An 18583-nucleotide genomic window follows, 5' to 3' on the forward strand; every position below is an offset into this window, starting at 1 on the left:
TATGGTGTAGCAATTGTATTACCCCTTAATGATGAGGCAACTCATTGCTCATCGGGGTTGAGACATGCAGGGCTTCCTTTTATGATGTATACGAGTAAAAAGTGCTTAGGAACCAAGGATGGCCATAATGAATGAGGTAGAGCTCATGCTAGGCTTCTTTCCACATGCTAATGTGTATGTCCCTACCATATTTTGCATTTTGATTTTCTTTTATTTAATTTTGTGGCTATAATATCTTTTTCCTTTTCTTTTAGCTGCATCAACCTGCGATGGCAAAGTTTTGGGCCCTACCCAGATATGCAAATGTATGGGTGCCAAATCCCAAAGAACCAATTGTCAGTTGAACCCGAAGAATGGAGGCGAACTTTGGGCTTGTAATGTAAGATGGAAAGTGGTATGGAATAGGATAGATGGAATACACTATCTCAATCACAACTTCCAGAGTAGTGCTCCTCCTATATCCAATGGGTTATTAGGGGAGGTCTCTTTGGATTAGAATTGAAGATTAAGCCCCCATTAAAGGTGAAGGTACAAGGTCATGGTCAAACTCCCTCTTTCTTCTAGTTCACCTCATAATCCATATCAAAAGCCAAAATAGAAACAAGCACAAGCACCCAATTACAAAATGAATACAATACCTTTTGATTGGAAGCCCACCTTTTTCCATGTGATCTTGTCAGATGGGCGAAAAGCATATGACTGATGCAAGTTGTGGAGATATAATGGCACATCATCAATTAGTGGTGGTTGTCAGAGGTTGCATGGTTGGCCAACTGGATGTGAAGAATTGGAGAAAATTTCTCCCATGCGATCACCCGCTTTGGTGGGTAACAAGCACCAATCCCTTTATGTACCTTGATGTTAGTGGTGTTGATTGTTGAACACCTCTATCATGATCCTACTAAAAATGTACCCATCACTCAAACAAAATCTTGAATTGACATGCTAGGCATTTTCTATCTTATTTTAATGCTTAGAGAGATACTGATGCTAAAAATCCCAATATAAGCAAAGAATTTGATGATACGCAAGTATTTGTTGTAGCATGATTTTTTTAATGCTAGAAGCCATTTAGGTCTTGCTCGTTGATATATTTTCCGTTCGGAGATGGTTTGCACTCAGTGTCATTTTGGTTATGTGCACCCCTACGGGCTATATAAATGAGAACTTTTGCTTATTTGTGCACAAATGGTTTGGATTCATATGGATGCACATTGATATATATGTTTTTCTTTAAAATTTGAATAGTTTATGTTTTTTGCTTGACCAATTTTCTTGGTCAAGCTTTTTTACTCGTACCAGATACGGGGGTTTACCGGTTCGATGACCTGTTCAATTGTAATAACATTGGTATGAAATCCCTGAATTTTCAAAGCTATTTAAATTGCCCCAAATATTGAATCTCGTAATTTTCTAAGATAATTTTCTTTGATAAAATTTTCTCAAGAAGAAGATTTTAACACTAAAGCTTTTACTCTCAATGTAATATTGTCACGGATAATATCGATAATTGATGGCATGGGAGCTCAGATGATAGTAAATAGTAAAATTTTAATTGATACTTACAAAATATTAATTGATAAACAAAAAATGGAGAAACATAGTTAGACATGATGTCCCTATATACCTTTATAAAGAAGGCCATGCAATGTAAAAAAAAACATGTTTCGAAGAGTAGAACAATATATCATATATTTGGAAAATATAATAATATATCGTAATTTGGACAATGGAATAACATACCATATTGGGACAAGATAGAATAACACATTTTATTGTTCATCTAATATGCTGTTCCCTTCCATATCAATTGAACCTTTTCTCAGAAAGGAATGCCCAAAAGAAAAAGCTCCTCTGCTCTAACGATGAGGGATAAGACTAAGCATGCAGATTAGTGCTAGCTCCAAAGACTCACTATTGTGTCAAAAGTTGCCCAGAAACAAGCCTCATTCCTTTCAGACTCGTGCTATTTGGGTGTAGACCATGGAGCTTCAATCGACAGTTTAATACTCTTACCAACCTCAACAGTGAATCAACGTATGGTTGGCTATGTGTTCTGTGTGAGAAATGAGAATGAGGAGAACGATATTTTGTGACCGCCAAAACAGAGAATCTGCTGTGTGTGTCTGTAAAGACAAAAGTAAACTAACAATAATCAGAACAAACTGAATAAGATTTTATAGATATTACTTGTCAAATACAAAAACAGCATGTTATTATCAAAGATTTTTGGGCACAACAGTGTCAAAAATGAGTAGAAATCAACTGGATAGAACTTTCATTTATTTCATGTCATCATACACTTTCCTACCATTCAAGGAATGCGCATAGAGATAATTGAATAGAACTTTGCATTCGGTTATCGATTTGGCTTTCAGACATCTAAGCTTCCTACACGATCACGTGTAAAGCTTAACGAGCTTTAATTGTATCACTATTCAAAACAATTAGTAAGATTAGTTGCTGCAAAAAGGAGTGCCTTTTGCCAAAAAAATATTAAAAAGTACTTATCCTGTCACTAAAAGAGGACCAATAGGATGTTTTTGTGACTGCCATATGAAGTTTAAATCCACTCTTTGTTAAGTGCCATAACTGCGGTCTCCTGCGTCCCCAAGACCTGGAATAATAAATCTGAAATGCCAATAAATATAGAAAACAATTTAGAGACATAATGCAAATACTGAAAGTTCAGAACTACTTCATTAAGTAATAACTTTGAAGTTTACAGCTGAAAATTACAAAAAAGATTGGCTTTTACTGAGCAAGCACAAAGAAAATCTAGCGAACAAGGGGATACCCGTTTTCATCCAGACCAAGATCAATAGTTCCAGTATAGACATGAAGCCTGCATCAAGCAGAAATATTGTTGAACTCGCTAGAATGAATTTTTTTTCGATAATACCAACTCAAACTTGATGGCTTACCCAGGAAATTTATCACTTAATTTTTGAAGTGCAGGGGAAGCAGCCACAGCCGAAACCTAGAACCCAAAAGCATCCTTTATTCAATTTTCTATATATTATATGCTGATGATGTAAAAATTTAAGCCAGAATACACTATACTTCATAAGATCCATAGCATCTAGGATACTAGTTCCTTCTCTTATGAAACAAGCAACAAAATCAAAAGACTCAAATTAGATAACTACCACGCGTATATCTTTGGGATCAATTCCCCTGTCCTTCAGTAGATCAATTGTGGCAACAATTGTCCCACCTGGAGAAACATTTACAAGTTGGTTGTGGATTACATAGATTTGAAAACGTACAGAACCCATACAGGAGGTAGAGATGTGATTTCATGCATCCAAAAAACGGGTGTTTAATAGAATGTGTAAATTATACATACCAGTTGCAAGCATTGGATCAGCTACAAGCACACGAGAACCCTCTGGAAATCTTTCTGGCAGTCTGATGTTCATATAGATATTAAATATCAGGGTATTTAACAATTAAGAGAATGCAAAATAGGATGGTTTCCTATTATAAGATATAATGGATGATACACCAAGTTATAAAAATACCCCAAAGACAAATAACTTTACAACATATCCCAGTTAGGCTTATGCTTCATGTTTCCTAACAAAGGTTTTTCTTTTGCTGTGTACTACCAGTCCCAGGGCTGCTTGGGAGCGGGAGCAGAAGCAGGAGTGGGGAGCAACATTTTCAAAGGTTCCTGGGCCAGGAGCGAATTTTTATATATTTTGATGCATATATGTCAACAAAAGCATGCAGAATGATGAATTAGATATAAAAAGGCATAAAAACACAGATTAAACCATATAACATCAATCATCTAAAAGTTGTAATGTACATCAACCACATGTCAACAAGTTACATGTTACAACATATCAAGTCTCATGATTAATCCATCTTAAAGTTTCAAACATTCAAAATTCCATATATAACATTAGCCATCACTAAAGTTGTACTTGTAACCATTACTAAACTATAACAAAGAATATCAAACATGAAATGAAATGTTTCAAATTTCAACTTCCATGAAGCATAGCATCATATTCATAATTCATTACCAATGAGTTTTAATTGCCAACTTGACACTTCAAACTTAAATTGTCATATATTGTTTACAAAAAATATCATAATAAATATGAAAGAGTCAACAGTTATAAAAACTACTAAAAACTAGAAAAGACAAGTAAATCTATTATCTGCTACTTCCTCTTGCCACGAGAAATTTCTAATTTCTTTTCTCGTGGTCAATTGGGAGTCTCCAACCACATAGTCAGACGACCATGTCCAAAACCAAAAGGCACATGACTTCCACATGAAGCTGTAGATGGAGGTGGCGGCAACAAAGCTTGTGGAACTCGAGCACTGCTACCGGATGATGGGGGTGGCATGGTTGTTGTCGTTGTTGTTGTTGCTGCTACTACTTCATCATCATCTTCTTTCAAAAGTTTCTTGCAATTCTTCTAATGTATAGCTCTGTCCTCCAAATTATCTTCCTCTAGGTTGTTGTTCCAAGTCATATATGATGTATCAGCATGAGCTCACTCACAATAATGTGTCAACAACCTCAAGTTGTAGTGCACAAAAACCAAGCTTTCTACCCGGTTTTCATTGAGGCAGTTTCTTCTCACATTATGGATGAAGCTATAGGTGCTCCAACACCTCTCTACAGAAGAAGTATTAACAACCTATGAAAGCACTTTTATTGCCAATTTTGCCAAAGGTCCCCCACAGCCATACATGTTCCACCATGTGACAACATCCATTCTGTCCCTATCTTCCATTGCATGCAAAGAACCAAACACTCCAGTTTGACTAAAGTATTTGCCTAATTCTCCATGCAATCTAGCACACTCCTCCCTGTCAAGGACCAACTTGTCTAATGCTGCCATATACCCAACTTGTACCTCTGGATCTATATGGGGTTTGGTCCTAACCCCACCCCAGGTGCAGGTTTTCCCAACCAAGATGGAGAGTAGTATTTTGGCATAACAATATATGCCAAGGCATATAGTGGTATATTAATTTTATCCCATCGTGCACACACATACTTGTAAATATGATCATACAAGTTGGGATCTTTTGGTTGAACAATAACTTTTATTTGCCCCAACATGTTATCCATCTACTCATATGCTATGAAAATTCTTTGAAATGCAACAACTGGAATTAATTCTTCTAACTAATAAATTAATTATGCGGTTTATTTTGTTACGGAAAAATAACGAATTATTCACACTGCAATTTCTTCACAATTAAAATAAACATTGTGGAAATAAAAATGTTCGAAACTGAAAAATAATAGCACACAAAAAAATTGTGATACCATTATTTTTGGACAAAAGTCCCTGGGAAAACCCAATGTGGGAAAACCCAATGTGGGAAAACCAGTGCAACAATGAGGCTTTTTATTATTATGCAACAGCAAAATTTTTGAGTACAATAAAATGCTTCCAAACTGACAATTTTATCCAAGAGAAATACTGGCAAAAATACACTGAGGGATTTTACCCTCTCTGGACAATCACGACACTTGACTACCTTTGAAAAGCAAGTTGTCCACCCTGCTCTACGCAGGCCCTGCATCACTTCCACGCAAACCCTCTCACACTCAGCACGGAACTCCTGCAAATCAAGTCGTCCTGCTTACTGCTAACTGGGAAGTTGTCTCTCCGGCACTCTGGAAAATCTTCCTAGGCTCTGGAACTGAAAATGTCCTTCCCCTTAGCCAAATCGAATTGCTCTGCTGAAGCAACTGCATAGTCCCTACACTGCTTCGTGAAGAATAATTTCGACCTCCTCTTTCTGACTATTCGGAATAGGAAGCTCCTCCAAAATACTATGATGTTGCCCCTCTGCCACCTGGTAGGCTGGTACTAGATCTACTGGCTCGATTTCTCCTATTGAATCCCGTACACTCGAAAATCGAACTGCTTAGATCACTGAGTATTTGCACTAGTGTGACACCTACGTCCCTTCTGGCTCGAATTCTCCTCCTAGCTAAATCTCTGCACTCTAGGAAATTCGATCTGCCAAGGAATATGCACTACTGGTGTGTTCTACATCTACCCATCGACCTCTTCTTATAATTTCCAGTTGGAACTCCAACAACCACAATTAAAACTTAATCGATGGTTGAGATCATCTCCAAGTTGATCTGTATGAGCTTCTAGAGAATTCTCACTTTTATTAATTAATTACTATTAATTAGCCATTTTTTCTAAGTTAAACCTAAGGAAACTTTTAATTATGGTCAATTAATTTAATTGAGCCATCTCTAGGTGGAATTTCCAGAAACAATTTTTGAATTTTGGAGAACTCATGTGTTTTAGCCTTGTTACACCTATTTTGTCACAAGTCCAAGGAAGTAGTTGCACAAAAATTTTCAAAGCTCAGAATCATCAGCAAGCCAATTCTTATGTTATTGTAAACCCAACTTCTACAAATTGTAATGTAAATGATGCTAATACAATCGTTTAATTATGTAACAACCTAGGTAAGCCTATCATTTTGGCAACAAATTTTATTCTAGGACATTTTTCGTCTCACCAACTTATGTGTGTTTCTAAACACGAATAATCGATAGAGTTTTTCCCTCTAGCGTAACCACAAAGCTAGGGTGGAATTTATTATCAAGTCTTAGATGAGTCCTAGTGTTCTTAGTCGAGTCTATTATAAAAGTGTGGGCCTCCTACATTCATAAACCCAAGTGTGGGCCTCCCTTATCATAGCTACCCTTGTACTGTGACATGTGCCTTGGCGCCTTCCCTTGATATCCCACTTCGTTCCATCTTTACATCGCATGACACCTGCCACTTAAGGGACTTACCGTAGACCTGCCACTCCCTTAGACGTTGAAACCACCTAGTAGGGTCTTTCATTAGCCTCCTTCTTGAACTTAGGTACACCTATACATTCTAAAGCCCATTATGGAAGGGCAAGCCAATATGAAGTGCCAACTTGGTTTCATGATTTGTAAACTCCTTTGCTCAATTACACTAATGATTTGTTATATTGGAAGGTAAGGAGACGGATTGGATCTTATATAGGATTGCAGGTGGGTGCTCATCTTGGGGTTTGGTCTCCCTATACAGGGTCCAAGCCCTCTAGAGCATATGGGCATTTGTAGGGTGTGCGTTGAGAGCCATGGGCCTCCACTATAGAAAAGAGAAAATAGCCATGCCATGGGATCCTTTAGCACCATTCATTGCTCACTCGTGTTCCACTAGTTTGATGATGATGATGCACCTGGACCACCTTGCCAGCCAACTACACACTTCCACCACACTTCGCAGTTGATCCAGGGCCCAGATGTAGTTTTGTCTCACCATGGGAGACAAAGGGAGGGCTTGCATCATTGTTCTAGCCTGTTACACACCACTTTGTGGGTGGTATCCATAGGAGAAAAAAATTCTCCTAGATTGTCTTCAGTCGCAGCCCCTTGCAACCACCAGATAGCTTGATGTGTTGGTCAAGGTTATCATTGATGTCAATATGGCATTGTTGGAGATGGCAAATGTTTGTGATGGATGAATAACCCCTTTTCTGATGTTTCCCTAACCGCACGCAAACCCTAGGAGAAAACCCTACGCACGAAGATGATGCACATTCAAGTCACATGATGCATGTGCCAAATTTCCTAACTACATGACAAAACCCTAAATCCCTAGCTTCATGATGCCCTGGCATTGCTAAAATGCCCATGAAACCCTAGCTCTATCTAAACAATGTATGCCTAATGTAATCATAAAGCCCTAGCCCTAAATTCTTGATGCAAGCCCTAAAACTAATGCTTGATATATGAAACCCTAACTATTGAAGATGCCCTAGCGAAACCTTAATTATTGATGTCTACTTGTTCTTTTATAAATCCTAAACATTCCTCGTAAAATTTTAATTCCTAAACACATACGCAAACATTATATACCTATGCAGTTTACCATTACCATATACATGAAATGACTTTGCTTAATTCCTAAACAGTGACGCAAGCATCATATACCTATGCACTTTACCATTACCATATACATAAAATGACTTTGTTTAATGGCAGACAAACATGTCATACATGTTTCCTATGACCATACATGGCAGAGAATGTATAATTGCTGCATGTACATGGCAAATGGGATACAATGGCAGACAAGTCTTTAGCATGATCTCTTTTTTTTCTTTTTCTATCTTTCACATGGCAGACATATAATGCATATACATCATGGCAGACCAATAAAAATTTGTTAAATAAAATCTGCCCTTAATCATCCTCATGTCGGCTACTAAAGATATGACTGTCCATTAATTTACTTAGAAGGTTGGCTCCTCCATAAACAGTAATGTTTCAACCTGCAAAACGAATTAATTTCAATATTCAATTTGTAAGTCGGCCTTATATTCATGTCAGCTCCAGCATGTCAGTTGCTATAAAAGGACGCGTCTTTTCATTTATAAGTCAAATCTGTATAAACTGACGTTAAAACACTTCATTCTATCATCCAATTTTCGGTGATCATTTCAGACACATCTCGTGAACTAAGGCTGAGGAGGATTTTTAGATCACAGTTTGGACATTTAAGATATCTCTTAAAAACTCGGATCTGCACCTGTGACTATTGTGTGTGGACAGCATTGCTGAGGGCCAAATTTATGACATTTCTGAGGAGAAAGTGAAGGCTCGGATCTGCACCTGTGACTATTGTGTGTGGACAGCATTGCTGAGGGCTGAATTTATGACATTCCTGAGGAGAAAGTAAAGGCTCAGATCCTTGTTGGAGAAGCTGAGTTATACAACAGTCCTGTAGCAGCTCTTGTGTGAAGAAGCTCAGACAGCAGTGTCCTTGAAGGCATCACTGTTTGGGCAACGTTTAAGGCTGGACCTGTAGTGTGAAAAGAGGCTCAGATCACTACCACAGACCTTTTGGAGCTCGGTTAGCATCTCATCTCAGTCCTTAAACTCAGACACCTCCTAAAAGCATCATCTCGGAGCTTGTATGGGAATAGACCTACAGTGACTTTTATCTCAGCCTATAGAAGTAATGACTGGAACATTGTTGAATCATTTGTGAAGCTTTGTTGAAGTCTACAACAGCCTTGTTAAGGCAATCTTAAAGCACCATTGAAGACTCCTTTTTGGGAAGATCTAGTGGAGCATTGTTGAAGCTTGGAGCAGCCTTGTTAGAATACCATTGAAGACAATTTAGAAGTACTCTTGAAGAAGCCTTGTTGAAGCAGACTTGTTGGCCTTGTTGACCTTACCTTTTGAAGGGCAGTTTTTGGAGCAGAAAAGGAAGCCCTCAACAGCCTCTTGAAGACCCTGTTAGAACTATCCTGTAGCAGCTGAATTGGAGCCTCTTGGAGACATTATTGAAGGCACCATGATGCACTGTTGAAGGCCCTTATGATGTAACCTTAAGAAACTTGTGTGGGTGACATGAAGAGCAATGGAGACACCTTTTGAGAAGACAAGGTTGTCATTGATGAAGTGAATTGATGAAGTGATTTGGAGAAGGCATTGTTGAAGATTAACAAGGCTTGTTGAAGAAGATATTGGGAACTGTGAAGAATTACTAAACTTATCTTCACCAATTGAAGTTGTGGGTTGGGGCCCTAGAAGATATGAGTCCTCAAAAGACCAGGTTGGTCCCTGTACCAGAGATAGGGTTGGAGCCCTAGAGGTTGGAGCATCAAAGTGACAAGGTTGGAACCTTGGAAGATAGGGTTGGTGTGAGAATTCTATCACTGTAACAACTGATTTATTTTACCAACTTATTTTCCCAATAAGTTATTTATGAAAATCCTTCAGTAAACGTTAAAATAAATTCTGTTGCGGATATCACACCATAATGCAGAAACAAACACATGCACAAGTATCAACACATCGACACAGATATTTTGGACAATAGTCCCCGCAAAAACTCAATGTGGGAAAACCGATGCAGCAAGGGAGGAATTTATTACTCAGCAATTCTTCAGTACAGCTAGGTGCCAAACTGGGTTACCCAACAAACAAAAAATTCTCCAGCACTTCTTCCAGACTCAGCGTCAATCTCGCTGACCTCTGCATAGCTCCCAAAGCCTCTGCGTCAGCCCTGCCTCTTTGCGTCAGCACTAAGCTTCTTTGCGTCACCCATGCAAGCCCTCTAATGACTACGCAATCTGCTACGTCTGTGACTGCCTCTCCAACCTCTGCAGTGATCTTCTGTTGTTGTTCCCGACTCTTTGTTCCATACATGTTGCCTCCTGTTGCTCTCTAGACCACTAGTTCGAATTTCTCAGCTAACCCCGCTCCAGAAATTGAACTGACTGGTCTCCCTCGGTGTATTCTGCAACTGACCCTCAAGCCTCTTCTTATACTTTTCTCGTTAGTCCATCAACAACCAAGATTAAATCTCTAATCAATAGCTAAGATTAGATTTGGCTTGATCCATGACTTTTGGAACCTTCTAACCTAGTTTTATATTAATACCCATTAATATTTTATTTTTCGTAAGTTTAGACTTAGGAACTCCATTAAAAATATTAATTATTTTAAAATCTCCCAAACTGGGTACAATCTGTCCAAACCATTTCTGGATCTCAGAGATCTCATGTGCTTTAGCTTCAACACCAATTTTTATGGCTAGAGCACATCCGATGCTACTCCAAATCAACACTCCCTCTTAGCGAGGATTGTGCTCTAGTAATACTCTTCACTGAGCATCACTATGATTATCTAGCACCAGTACCTGTGCTGATGCTAGGCCTCCCCGCCCAACATCCTCTGCACTGTTGCATCCCGTACTGCTGCCCATGGCTCTGCCTCTGCAACTGTTGCATTGGTATGGCAGCTCCCTCTACATCCATGTTGTTGCTGGTCCTTACTGCATCTGCACTGCAACTCCCTCTGCATTTGTGTTGTTGCTAGTCCTTCTTTCCAACACTGCATCCTCCTCTCATCATGTTGTTGTGAAAATTCTATCACTGCAACAATTGATTTACTTTTCCTACATATTCCACCATAAGTTATTCATGAAATCACTTCAATAAACATTAAAATAAATATGCTACAGATATCACACCGTAATACAAAAACAAACATATGCACAAGAATCAACATATTGACACAGATATTTTGGACTTATGTGTTATGAAACCAGCTCACAAAAAGATAGAAAAGAGAGATCCACGCCTTAGAATTCAGCCTCTTCGAAGGGGCAACCTCCTTTACATTACATAAATGAACAATTCTTGGATGATCAAATGACAAAACCTCCTTTCTATATATAGGAGTCTAGGGAATCACAATATAATCCAGCCGACCTAACAATAATAATATAAAGCCACAAAAATAACAATAGAGGGATTCTATGGGGCACAGAAATAACAATATGGCGGTAATAGGGGCACAACAATATAAATAAGGGGTATAACTACAATAGTAATAGGGTAATCACTAGTATTATAAGGACCCAACATGCCCCTCTCCTTCAAAAAAGTGTTGTCCTCAATGCTTGAGTAGTTCTGGATACTTCTGCATAAAATTCTCATCCTCCCATGTGGAATCTTCAGCGGATAAGTTCTTCCACTTGATAAGATACTCTGAAATTGATCGATTTCGTAGCTGTCGAGTTCTTGTTTCTGTGACTGCTTCCGGTTCCAATATAATTTTTCCTTCCTCGTCAAGTTCTGGCAATATTGTTTGAATTGGGAGCTTGTCACCTATAACCTTCTTTAAACATGAAACATGGAAAACTGGGTGCAATCGAGAAGCTGCAGGAAGCTCCAATTTGTATGCCATAGTACCAATCTTTTGCAACACCTTGTACGGACCATAATACTTTGGTGATAATTTATTATCCTTCTTAGCTTGCTTTAGGGACATTTGCTTATATGGTTGTAGCCGTAGGAATACCCAATCACCTACATCAAAACTTCTTTCACTGCGATGTTGATCTGCCTGTTGTTTCATTCTATTTTGTGCCAACACGAGGTTATCCTTTAAGAGTTGGAGGACTTGTTGTTGATGTTCGATGTGATGTTCCACTGCCTGAACCTTAGAATTTTCTCTTAAATATGATGTGATGGATGGTGGTTGATACCCATAAAGTGCCATAAATGGGGTCATTTTTGTTGCTGTATGGAAGGAAGTGTTATACCACCATTCAGCCAGAGGCAACCATTTGACCCATTGTGTCTGTTTATCAGATACAAAGCAACGAAGATATCCTTCCAAACATTTGTTTACTATCTCAGTTTGCCCATCAGATTGAGGATGATAAGATGAGCTATGAGCTAACTGAGTACCAAGACAAGAAAATAATTCTGTCCAAAAATTTCCAGTGAAAATGGGATCTCTGTCACTTACAATAATCTTTGGGTTTCCATGTAGCTTTTGAACTGTTTCCATAAATGCAGTAGAAACTGTACTGGCTTTAAATGGATGTGATAATGCACAAAAGTGTGCATACTTGGTAAGTCTGTCAACTACCACCATGATGACACTCTTTCCCTCAGACTTGGGTAAACCTGTGATAAAATCCATTGAAACCTCCTCCCAACGTTGGCTTGGAATGGATAAAGGTTGTAATAGACCTGGTGTCTTAATTGTTTCAACTTTATTTTGCTGGCAAACCAAACATTCCGCCACAAACTTTTGAATATCTGATTTAAGGCCATCCCAAAAAAATTCCTTCTTAACCCTGTGGTAAGTTTTTAAAAATCCTGAGTGCCCTCCTAAGGGAGAAGTGTGCAATTCCATAAGAATCTTTTGTTTTAGCTGGGAATTCTTACAGAGGTATAAGCGATCTTTGTACCATAACGAATCATTTTGCCAGCTAAATGTATCAGAAGTACTGGAATCTTGTTGTAGCTTTCGAATAAGTGCCCACACTTCTTCGTCATTCTTCCATTCCTCCCTTGCTTCATTTATCCAATCTGGTTGGATAATAGAAATGGCACACAACAATGCTTCCACATCCTCATCCTTTCTTGAGAGTGCATCTGCCACCACATTTTGCTTCCCTTTTTTGTAGATGATTTCAAAGTCATAACCCAACATCTTTGTGACCCACTTTTGTTGCTCTTCAGAGGATAATCTTTGTTCTAAAAAGTATTTAAGGCTATCATGATCCGTTTTTACCTTGAAGTGTCTTCCCATTAGGTAGGGTCGCCATTTCTTAAGTGCATGGAGTATTGCCAACATTTCCTTCTCATAAATAGCTTTGCTTAAAAACTTTCCCTTGATTGGACGACTTTCAAAAGCAATGGGTCTTTCATCTTGCATTAGAACAGCACCAATTCCATTTCCTGAAGCATCACATTCCACAATAAAGGTTTTTGTGAAGTCCGGTGTAGCTAAGACCGGTGCTTGGCACATTGCCTCTTTAAGATGTTCAAAGGCCTTTGTTGCTTCCGGAGTCCATGAAAATGAATCTTTCTTCAATAATGTTGTTAGAGGTGCTGCTATTCTCCCATAATTCTTAACAAACTTGCGATAATACCCTGTCAACCCAAGAAATCCTCGCAGATGCTTTATGGATGTGGGGATTTTCCATTCCTTAATGGCTTTAATTTTGCTAGGGTCTACCTTAACTCCTTCATGAGATACAATATGACCCAAATATTCCACCTCCTGGACTCCAAAGAAACATTTGGATCTTTTTGCATATAATTGTTTCTCCTCCAATAGTTGTAGCACCCTGTCAACATGTTCAACATGATCCTTCCAAGACTTGTTGTAGATTAGTATATCATCAAAAAATACTAACACAAATTTTCTAAGGAATGGTTTGAAAATTGAATTCATCAAACCTTGAAATGTTGAAGGTGCATTGGTAAGGCCAAAAGGCATGACCAAAAATTCATAATGACCCTCATGAGTTCTAAATGCTGTTTTCGGAATGTCTTCAATCTTCATTCTGATTTGATGATATCCCGAACGAAGATCCAACTTGGTGAAGTAAATTGATCCATGCAATTCATCCAGTAATTCATCAATAACAGGAATGGGGAACTTATCTTTAATAGTGAGCTTGTTGAGCTCCCTATAATCCGGACACATGCGCCATGATCCATCCTTCTTGTGCACCAATACTACTGGAGCTGAGAAAGAACTTTGACTCGGTTGAATTATACCAGCCTCTAGCATTTCTGCAACCATACGTTCAATTTCACTTTTTTGGACATAGGGATATCTGTACGGCCTGATGTTTGGAGGAACACTTCCTGGAATCAGATGAATAGCATGATCATGATCACGCATAGGTGGGAGACCTTGGGAGTCTCAAATACCTTGGAATGATTGTCCAGGACTTTTTGGAGATCTGGAGAAATAGATGATTCCAATGTGGAAACATCTAGCGAACATAATTGTGCAATTACACCTCTTTGCTCCTTTTTTAGAAGCTTTGTCATACCATTAGAGCTGATTATCTTTCCTGGTTTCCCTGCAATACCCCTTAATTCAACTTCCTTTCCTTCCGTAGAAAATTCGATGAAAAGTTCTTGAAAATTAAAAGCTATTGTACCCAAGGATTGTAGCCATTGGACTCCTAGTACAACATCCGCACCTCCCATTGGAATGGAAAGCATTGGGCTAGTCAATACATATTCTCCCATGGATAGCTTGATATTATGGCACTTTCCAGAGCAATTTATTGTTCCTCCATTTGCAATCATCACTTGACACTCTGGTGCTGGATATAGGAAGCAATTCAATTCTTTTGCTACCCTACAATGAATAAAATTGTGGGTGCTTCCTGAATCAATCAACACTATTACCTTTTTCTTCTTGATTTGTCCTTCTATCTTGATGGTTTGAGGAGTGGTAATTCCCGCCAATGCATTACAAGATATGGTCGGATTTATTTGTTCTTCATCTAGGCTTTGTTCCTGAAGTATATCTTCTTCTTTTGACCTTTCTTGCTCCTTTTCTTCTTCCTCTTCACAATCTATGTAGAATAATTTCTTCTCAGCACACTTATGACCTTTTGTGTATTTGCTATCACAACTGTAACAAAGCCCTTTTGCTCTTTTTTCTTCCAATTGTTGTGGTGTCAACCTTATAGGTTGTGGAAGACTAGGGGCAACAACACTTCCGTCTTTATAGTTGTGAGTGGTATGCTTCCTGGTTGCCATAATTTTGCTTTCCATTTTTCTTGCTAACCTGAATGCCTTCTCTAATGAATCAGGTTCCCAAAGGCGAACATCATGTTGGATATTATCCTTTAAAGACCCTATGAACACATCAATCCTATGCTCCTCTGGAATATCTTTTACCCTTATGTTCAATTTTTGGAACTCCTCAATGTGCTCCATTATTGAACCCTTTTGTTTGAGACTTATCAATTGGCTAAAAAAAGTGTTTCTTTTTGTATCTTCATAATGTGCTATCAATTCTTCCGTAAAAATTGCCCAAGTGATAAATTGTTTACGAGAGCAAAGCCATTGATACCATACAAACTGATTTGGTTCCAAATATACAGTTGTCATACGTACCTTTTGTGCGTTTTGCACATTATTGAGATCGAAGAATTGCTCCATCTGTAATATCCATGTGGCGGGATCCTTGCCATCAAACTTCCTCATATCGATTTTTGGAATATGGTGATTCTTCGATCCAACATTAGCGTCTATGGAATCATGATTAACATTTCTTTTGTTCTCATCATGAGTTTCCTTTACTACCTTTTCACCATTAGTGACCCTTTCTTGTAGCAACTTCTTCAATTCTTCCATGTCTGTCTTCATATCTATCTTCAAATCTGCCATGTCTCTCTTCAAATCTGTCTTCGAATCATCCATCTTAGCTTCCATGCCCTTTATCTTAGATTCCACGCCATTATCTTAGATTCCACGCCACTTATCTTAGCTTCTGTTAGCTTTTGTGAGCGTGACATTTGTTGCACTTGTTCTTGTAATTTTGATAGATCATGTAGAATTTCTTCCTCTTCTTCATGGGTCATGCTAGAGCTTTCAGGTTCCTTACTAGGTGTTTGCATTTTCTTTCCTCGGGGCATCAGTTACCGATAATAATGCTTTACTATGCCCTTTGAATTCCGTTAAACCAAGCTTACACAAAAATTTAAAAAAAACTACACACCTTTTTTCACTTTATAGAAGCCTAGTATTGAATCTGATGTATCTCTGTAATTTCAGATCATCCAATTCTGAAATTGCTACCTGTAGTAGCCTTCTGCGTCCTCTTTCCAATGCCACAAGTCTGAGCCAAATTGGATTCTCCAAGGAAGAGTTATGTGAAATCTCCCACAGTGACTTGTTTTTAGACTGGTTCAGTAGAGCGAACTTGTACGACGTGCCACGAGTCACTGTTTCAACCTTTGAATCTGAAACACACACACAAGAAACTACAGTCTGTCCTCTTTATGTACCTTCTTACGAAATTTCAATCCGATCCCCAGAGAGAAAGTTATGACGATTTTCCCCAAGTCACCTGTTTTGAATGTAATTCAGGAGTCTGCAAAAAGGCCAACTTCCTCAGATCATATCTCCGCAAATATCGCGCGAAAAGCTCTGAAATTCGGACCCAAGGTTCAGCGCGATTTCTTCTCAAATGGGTTTTTTTTGCGACTTCCGAAACATCACAGAAAAAAGTTATAGCAAAAATGCCACGATGACCTGTTTGGAGCAGCGAAACCCTAGAATCCAAAGCTCTGATACCAAATGTTATGAAACCAGCTCACAAAAAGATAGAAAAGAGAGATCCACGCCTTAGAATTCAGCCTCTTCGAGGGGGCAACCTCCTTTACATTATATAAATGAACAATTCTTGGATGATCAAATGACAAAACCTCCTTTCTATATATAGGAGTCTAGGGAATCACAATATAATCCGGCCGACCTAACAATAATAATATAAAGCCACAAAAATAACAATAGAGGGATTCTATGGGGCACAGAAATGACAATATGGGGGTAATAGGGGCACAACAATATAAATAAGGGGTATAACTACAATAGTAATGGGGTAATCACTAGTATTATAGGGACCCAACATAATGTCCCCAGAAAAACCTAATGTGGGAAAATCGGTGCAGCAAGGGAGGATTTTATTATTCAACAATTTTCTAGTACAACATGGTGCCAAACTAGCTTACCCACATATAGACAAATTCTCCAGCACTTCTTTTGATCCCAGCGTCAACCTCTGCGTGGCTTGAAACCCTTTGCGTTAGCCTGTTGAGACTTTGCGCAGTCTCTCTGGCCTTCTGTGTCACTCTACAGCCTCTGCATGTATGACACAGGCACTGCTAGCTATGCGTAGTCTCTACTGCCTCTGCGTGGCTCCCTCTTTCCCTACGTCTGCCTCGTCTGCCTCTGCATTGATCTTTAGTCTCTCTGTTCCATATTTGCTACCTCCTGGCTGCTCACCAGACCACTGCTTCAATTTCTCAACTAACCCCGCTCTAGAAATTGAACTGACTAGTCTCCCTCAGTGTGTTCTCCAAGTGACCCACAAGCCTCCTCTTATACTTTTCTCGACAAATCAACGGCCGAAATTAAGTGCCTAATCAATGGCTAATATTAGATCAAGCTTGATCCATGACTTTTGGACCATTCTAACACAATTTCATATTAATTCACATTAATACTTTATTTTCCCTAAGTTTAGACTTAGGGATTACATTAAAAATATTAATTATTTTAATATCTCCCAAACTGTTTAGGATTTGCCCAAACCCTTTCTGGGTATTGGAGTCTCATGTGCCTTAGCCTCTCCACCAGGTTTCGTGGCTAGAGCACATCCGATGCTACCTCAAATCAACACTCCCTCTTAGCGAGGATTGTGCTCTAGCAATACTCCTCATTGAGCATCACCCTGATCATCCGGCATCGGTTCCTGTGCTGATGCTAAACATTCCTGCCCGACATCCTCTGCACTGTTGTATCATGTACTGTTGCCCATGGCTCTACCACTGTTACTGCCACTGCTGCATTTGTACAACAACTCCCTCTGCATCTGTGTTGTTGCTAGTCCTTTCTCCCAGCACTGCATCTGCACTGCAACTCCCTCTTCATTCATGTTGCTAACACACCCATTTCTACTTCTGAAAGGGGTTCTTTACCATCCCCATCTTTCCCTAAAGTAGTCAAATTTTGACTTTCCGAGGGCCTTGGTGAGGATATCTGCCACTTGTTCTCCTGTAGGAGTGTAGCTTAACTGTACAACTTCTTGTTGGACACAGTCTGACAAAGTGACATTGGATATCAATATGCTTCGACCTATCATGAAACATTGGATTCTTAGAGTGTTTGATGCAACTCTGATTATCGCACATGATCCTGGTCACCTCCATATTTCTTCTTAATAGGTTCACCAACAGTTTTCTAAGCCATATGGCCTCACACAAAGCTGTGCTCGCTGCCATATATTCTTCCTCGGATGAGCTCAGAGCCACAGACTTCTGTTTCCTACTGCACCAGGAGGTCATTCTTGATCCAATGTTGAAACAGTACCCAAAGGTACTTTTCCGATCCACTGAACTTCTTGCCCAATCTGCATCAGTAAATCCACTCAACCTGATATCCTTCCCTTTGGTGTACAAGAGCCCATAATCAATTGTTCCCTGCAAATACTTGAGAACGTGCTTGGTTGTTGCCCAATGCACCCTCTCTG

General features: G+C 39.0%; 1 protein-coding gene across 6 annotated transcripts in view; it reads right to left on the reverse strand.

The window, feature by feature from the left end:
- Positions 1 to 1675: 1675 nt before the first annotated feature.
- Positions 1676 to 18583, reverse strand: part of LOC149147537 (uracil phosphoribosyltransferase-like) — a 328480-nt gene continuing 311572 nt past the window's right edge. For 4 of the 6 annotated variants that reach the window (XR_016262490.1, XR_016262486.1, XR_016262488.1 and 1 more), the window contains 6 exons: positions 3350 to 3411; positions 3150 to 3217; positions 2925 to 2980; positions 2798 to 2845; positions 2312 to 2631; positions 1676 to 2126 (listed from right to left, as the gene is read on the reverse strand). Coding sequence is in view for 1 of the 6 variants with exons in the window: in XM_089439250.1 (XP_089295376.1) it covers positions 2580 to 2631; positions 2798 to 2845; positions 2925 to 2980; positions 3150 to 3217; positions 3350 to 3411 (286 nt within the window). In the remaining 5 variants the exon portion in view is untranslated. Of the gene's footprint in view, positions 2127 to 2251; positions 2632 to 2797; positions 2846 to 2924; positions 2981 to 3149; positions 3218 to 3349; positions 3412 to 18583 lie in introns of those variants that run through there. The other 2 variants (XM_089439250.1, XR_016262489.1) reach the window with 2 other exon arrangements.

The sequence above is a fragment of the Pinus tabuliformis genome, chromosome 9 (genome assembly GCF_031772625.1).
Source record: "Pinus tabuliformis cultivar Carrire ecotype Pingquan chromosome 9, CPIR1, whole genome shotgun sequence".
In the NCBI taxonomy this organism is placed as follows: domain Eukaryota; kingdom Viridiplantae; phylum Streptophyta; class Pinopsida; order Pinales; family Pinaceae; genus Pinus; species Pinus tabuliformis.